The sequence below is a fragment of the Opisthorchis viverrini genome (assembly GCF_000715545.1).
Source record: "Opisthorchis viverrini unplaced genomic scaffold opera_v5_23, whole genome shotgun sequence".
Taxonomy (NCBI): Eukaryota; Metazoa; Platyhelminthes; class Trematoda; order Opisthorchiida; family Opisthorchiidae; genus Opisthorchis; species Opisthorchis viverrini.
The window spans coordinates 1162900-1169284 of record NW_008751679.1 but is presented as its reverse complement, the minus strand read 5'-3'; the positions used below and the strand labels follow the sequence as shown (position 1 = coordinate 1169284).

General features: G+C 45.9%; 1 protein-coding gene across 1 annotated transcript; it reads left to right on the top strand.

Annotated features, from left to right (window-relative positions):
- Positions 1–801: 801 nt before the first annotated feature.
- Positions 802–3323, top strand: T265_02024 (hypothetical protein; the record flags this gene model as incomplete). Its single annotated transcript, XM_009166172.1, has 2 exons — positions 802–893; positions 3176–3323. The coding sequence occupies 2 exons, from the start codon at positions 802–804 to the stop codon at positions 3321–3323; spliced, it is 240 nt and encodes a 79-aa protein (XP_009164436.1).
- Positions 3324–6385: the final 3062 nt, after the last annotated feature.

The following is a 6385-nucleotide window of genomic DNA, read 5'->3' as shown; positions in this document are numbered from 1 at the left end:
CCAAATGGATGTAGACGCTGCCAAGCAGTGGTCGTTGGACTGGCACCTTCTTCTGAATGATGAAAAGTGCGTCCATATGTCATTTGGAGGAGACTCAGCGAATGCCTTTGTTATGCATGGTGAGAAAGGACCAGAAAACATCATGAGGATATATGCCAAAAAGGATTTGGGCATCTGGGCCTCTTCAAACATGTCCTTCTCACTACACCATGAGAAATCGGCCCAAAAGGCATTCGCCGTTTTACGGATGATCCGACGCACCTTCTCCCGTATAACTCGCATGGACTTCCAAATACTATATGGGGCCTACGTCAGACCGCTCCTGGAGTACGCCAACCAAGTTGTCCACTCAGAACGCACGAAAGACGTTACCCTCATTGAGCGTGTCCAGCAGGCCGCCACGAGAATGGTTGCCGGCCTCAAATCCGTGGACTACGAAACGCGTCTCGCGATGCTTGATCTCCTTCCCCTGGAGTACCGTCGCCTCCGAGGGGACCTAATTCTTTCTTATGCCGTTTGAACAATGCTTGGCAAAAAGGTTTTTCATCCGGCGGGGACATAGTAAGAAAATTTTCAAGCCCAGAGCACACACAGTCATTAGACAAAATTTTTTCTCATTTCGGGTAGTAGGTGCGTGGAATGACCTTCCTCCGACGGTTGTCCACGCTCCTTCTAGAACCCAGTTTAAAACACTATTAGACAATTATTTATGCGAATCCTCGCGCTGGCAAGCATACCGCCCCGCGCTGAGGACATAAAGAACAGTGCTACACCCTTTTTTCACTTATGCCTTTCAGGTGAATGACAGCCACTGAACGACAAGAACAAGACCGACCCGGGAAACTTGGGCAAAAGCCTCGATCCTGTGTATCAATCCGTGAATCCGTGAATCCGTGAATACAATAAGTAGTCATCTGCACGTGAAATATGATTGAAATTTTCCTTTTTGTCCTTTTACGACGTAGTTTAGTATCTTTTCTACTTTCGCGCCGTTTTGTGCGTAAGGAAAGCCTGACTCACGATATAGATCTGGGAACTTTAGCATTGGCAGTCGTGGAAATTTAGAATTTCAGCGGAGAATTTCCTCCGGGGCGGGTAAAGTTTGTGTAGACTAGAGTGGACAAATTCAACTAAAGACCCCTGATCTCTTCTGTTCTCCGGTTTTCCGTGTCACTGTCTAGAAAAAATAGACGGACAAACGTGGGATAAACACCTGAATAACAGTGCTGGTGAAGGTGTTCTCAAAATGCAGAGCTCACTAGCATCTTTATATGGTGAATTACCGAAACTTTCCACTTCGTGCTGTGACCGAAGTAAAATTCACACTGAAGAACATATCAAACGATGTCAAGTATTCTTCACAGAAAATCATTCACTAGACTCCCGATTCCCTGATCTTATTGATATCCACGATAAAAACTGGTGTTCAACCGCGGGAACGCATTTCAGTGATTTACAATTCAGAAAAGATTGCACTCGGGTGGACAAAGTTAGAGAGCGAGTCCCAGAAATCCTACCAGCTCAGACAAAATATGCCGTCGTTCTTGCTCCGGGCGCCACAAAACAAGGAAATCATTTAGAAAACCAGCATGGTGCACCATTCCGGCTCCTTTTTGAGACCAGCACATTAGATCTCCCACACCAACGGTAAGTTATGCATACCCTGTTCCAGTGCACTGTTCACATTAAGTGCATAATTTGCGGGCGCCCCAACGTTTGATTACACGGTCCATAAAACCATGAAGGCAGTTGGAGTATTAGATAAGTCGAAGTGTACGGCTTAGAAACTGTGTGCCGGTTGAATACAGAGTGCAGTATTTTCCCATTCTTTATTGTGTCTTAGTTTGTCAGTGTTCAGACGCGACGCGTAGGGTAATGAATCACTGGGCTTCGCCGGATGCACTGATTAAATTGTCCACCAGTAAAAACAAAACAACTTCCCCTTTGCGAGGGCCTTAAGACTACAGTAACACAAGAAAGACAACGGACACCTTCCGCTTCTTGCTTAGTGACTGAGTGGTCGAATGAATACGGAAGAAGTGACTGACATCGTCGAGATTTCCCCTCGCTAATTTGGTCAAATTTGCCGGGGCTGGGATATGGTCTTTTTAGAAATCTCGTCGACTCTGTTATGCAAGCGTAAATCCAATGTTTGTCCACCCATTTTCGCCAGAAAATGACATGGAAAACCGGAAAAAAGAGGCTTTTAGGGGCCTTTGAGTGAATTTGGTTCACACAAACTTCACCCGCTCGTTGTTCTCCTTGTCAGCAGTAATTCCGTAACTGACTTAAACACCATCCACCATCATGGATACTGAGTTTTTCTGGCGCATGGTTAAAAGTGAGGGATAGTATTGAAAACTTACCATGTTTTTTAAATGAACGGCTGTTGGGTTTGCATAGTCCGTCAATAAAATAATTCCCGGGAGTATCAGCAAAAGATTTTGGGTTGCAGTTTGCCCTTTGGGGTCTCCAGGAACACAATGGCTAATCTGATAGATCTCTTCAAAACCGTAATAGCTGAATATTTATCACCAGAAGGATTTTGTCTAAGTGATTCGTACATAATGTCTGTTTCAGAATTTCTTCTCCACTGGTGGTAAACGAATTTTTCTGTTTGCCATTTAATAGGGGTCATGGCCTAATCCCTTCTTTTTGGTAACATCTAAATTATGTACCTCCAGTTTTGTCTTCATTCTTTGAGTGAGCCTTGATAAGCAATTTAAGGTGATGGTGGCTGAGTCTGTGCGGTTCATGCAAACACTCCGGAATACCTTCAGCATTCCAGTTAGGTCATGGTACATTACCTGTAACAGCAAACGGAACCTATCCATCGGCATCCAAAACTACAATTTGCGCTACGAGGGTAAAGTACCACATACTAACTGTCAACCAACCACACGTTTCTGAGAACAGCTTTGTCATGGGCCAAAACTTGCATTTTTAGATTGCTTTCAAAACGCGATCCCCTTTTTCTATTCCACTCAGCAACGCTCTCCCCACTCCCTTACCTGAATAATCCAAAATTCATACGATCATGGCTAAGCTCAGAGCCTATCTAAATAGGATGAAACGCTAAATAGCTTCCTTCTAAGTCATACAGCAATTAAGTTTCTTGATTACTGACGCACCATGCGATCCGTCAAATTCCAAAACACGGCACTTCTGATTGAAGCGTTATCCCCTGCGATTTGTCAGCTTTTGGACTGCCTTCACCTGATCGCATCCCATTTGAGCTCACACCAACTGCTCTCTTGACGGCATGTAGCATGCACAATTCGACGACTCTAAAAGTTGATAACGTCCTTGCATTGCCAAAATGAACGCAATTCGGGGAAGAAATTGATGTCGTACGTCTACTGGATTCGCAGACAATCCTCTCCTCTACCTTAAAACTATAAACCATGAAGGCTTCAGCTGTTCGTACTCGACTGCAGAAACAGCTTACCAAACCCCCACCACCTAAATCCCTAAAATCAACAACCGGAAACGGTCAAATGGGTCCCTCTTACCTCCATCTATCTAAAGCAATTGGGGCCGTCGGCGTCATTCAGTCGCAAACTTCAAATACAACCAACCACGTGAGCAACTACGCAAGTCGGATCGCCGTTCGCGCAAGCGCAGCAACAGCTGAAATGGCTGATCGACCTGGCCGTTTATGCACGAGCACCAGATTTCGTCGGACTTCAACCGCCTCAGACAACACTGAAACTGGTTTTAGGCCAGTCGGACGTCCAACTCGCCCTGATAATGCTGAAGGTGACATGTTATTCCCAATCTCCCAAAACCACTTCACTGTCCCCTTGAGGTCTTCATACTGTAACGCTGAATAGTACTTTCGCGCCACACAAATCATCCCGTCGGCTCCAGGCCGCAACCCCCTCATGATCATGAGCTGTCCACTTCCACCACTAGGGGGCCACCCATGTGAGCCTCGACCTCCATTACGCCAACACGACTGAACGTTGATGTAACAGATGCTGTACCTCATCAGCCCAGACCTGAGGCTGCGGTCAGGGATGATAGCACAGGTTCTTTCCTCACACCCGCTGGCTTAATGACACTCCGACTCCACACCGGAAAGCTTCCTCAAGATCAAACGCCAAAGCCCCATACCATAATGACATTGAGGTGGCCGTCATAAAGAATTAATCGACCCAGTCTGTAACTCGTTGTCCAGGGACCCCTGCTTCTGCACCACCTCCAACCCAACACTGTCTCCGTACCCATCACGTTACATCCAAGAACCCTATTCACACACATCTTTCACTTCTCCTACCTCATCCACCAATTCAAGAACTCCTGATTGCCCGTCCCTATTTCTTTCCACACTGAGCTCTCTGGGCCTAGTAACTTTATACTGGCCTGTTTTTCCGGGTACCTTATACCTGGTGACCGCCAAGTCCCCACCCCGTATTATCCCAACGGCTCTGTCTAGTGGCTGGTGCACTATGGCCTGGATACAACTAACAAAAACCAAACTGAAGCCGGCGTTTTTCAATACTATAATGCGATATATGCCGATGTGATGACGTGCCCCACTGCCCACCAAACGCTCACGACAACATCGCGGTACGCTCTTGCTTGACACGGTGGCCCACACCAATGATTAGTCGCCATTAAGCCATAATGCACTCACTCTGAATATCAACATTCCATTTACGCTGTCCTATTGATAACTGTCATTTTTACCTGCCTCCACCTCGACCTGCCTCTACCACCGTTAGTTTGCTGTTCGACCGTCCGAATCAGCTGAGTTGTCTTACTAGCTCAGCTTTCCTCCCGACCGGAAAAAAGATATGGTAGCTGGAGTGTTTTAATAATACACAAGCTACGTTTACGACTGCTCTGTGGTTTTCCACCGTGCAGATCTGGTGGCATGCATGAGGGATAAACACCTCGTGTGGTAGTTGGGCACGTCCTGCAGGTAGGGACGCCATGTTGCGTTACACCATGGTGCGCTCGTGTATCAGCGTTCGTATACAGTGTGAGTGCATCGCCCACCGTCGGCGGTGGTGAACCTGGTCTCTACATCAGAAAATCCACAAGAGTACCACTGTTTTCCGTCCGTCGCAACAGATGTTGGACTCCTCCAGGTTGCGTCATTTATCTGGCAGTGGCATAAACAACAGATGGTAAAATACTGAGCATTCGTCTGTCAATGAAGATTCTTTAAAAACATATGAGATAGTCTGAAAATACGTTGCGTTGCCCACGGCCCAGCATGTTATTCTGTAGCTGCCTTCGCCATGGTTTAAGTGGCACCGCACCAAAGCCCACCTCGTCAGTCGAGCAAAACAATTCTATTTACTACTTCCAAGAGTGGATACACAAAAAAACTGAATAAGACATACACAATGAAACTCCCGGACCCTCCGCTGCCAGCATACAAGGCTAGTGCCCAAAGGCTTTTTTCGCCACATACCACTCAGGAACTGGTGTTCATCATTCTTACTGTCAAACGCACAGAATAAACCCTGGAAAATTCACTCAACCATCTAGGAAACCTTGCTCCTTTCCATGCATGTGCTTGATTTCCTTTAACACATATCGTCTCTGCGTGCTCACAAAGTTCTTTCTGTCTCTGGTACTATAATAGTTTATGTTGACAAGCTTACACAGTCATTGATTGCTAGGCTACTAAATACACATTTACCCCAATCCCGCCTCATTTAAGCACCAACTTTATTATGGTAGACGTTCAGTTTTTTCTCTGCTTTTAGACTTAATCGGCATAGGTGGAGCTACTCAGAAAATGGACAGTCACTGGAATGTATATGTACCAGTTAGAACCTCTGCGAACGGATGTTTGTAGCCGTTTCTAAATGGTAATCCTAAGCCCTGGTAGGACTCTGTAATTATTCAGAGGGTCAAAGGATGAAACGAAAGTTCAACATGAAGGGATAGATTGAGCGCACCAATCAGACTAACACTAAGATTGATTTCCCCGACACCGTGGGGTTTTCGAAGTTCGGGATTTTACATGGAGAGAATCCAGTCCAACTGCGCCTTTCAGTGGAGCTACCCATAGCTGTTTGTTTAAGTGCGCAGACCCCCAAGGTCACCAAACACCGCAGATCCGTATGTAACCACCAGTTTACCGTCTGCAAAGTACGCTTCTTGCCATTTTGGTTGAAAACGTCGAGTCCAATGGACAACATTGTTACTCAAATGACCCCCACTAATTTTTCCATCACACTTCGAATGAGTTGGTGGTTGTACTCTTTTCCATAAAATTTTATGTAGTAGTCGAACGTTCTACTGAAGTCGTGTTTACGGTCATCGGTCATCGGTCATTGTCGGACCGTTTGGAAATGATGAATGTTCGACAGAAATTTTTGTCCACATCTACATATACATATGTGGAGAAATGCCTCATTTCGTG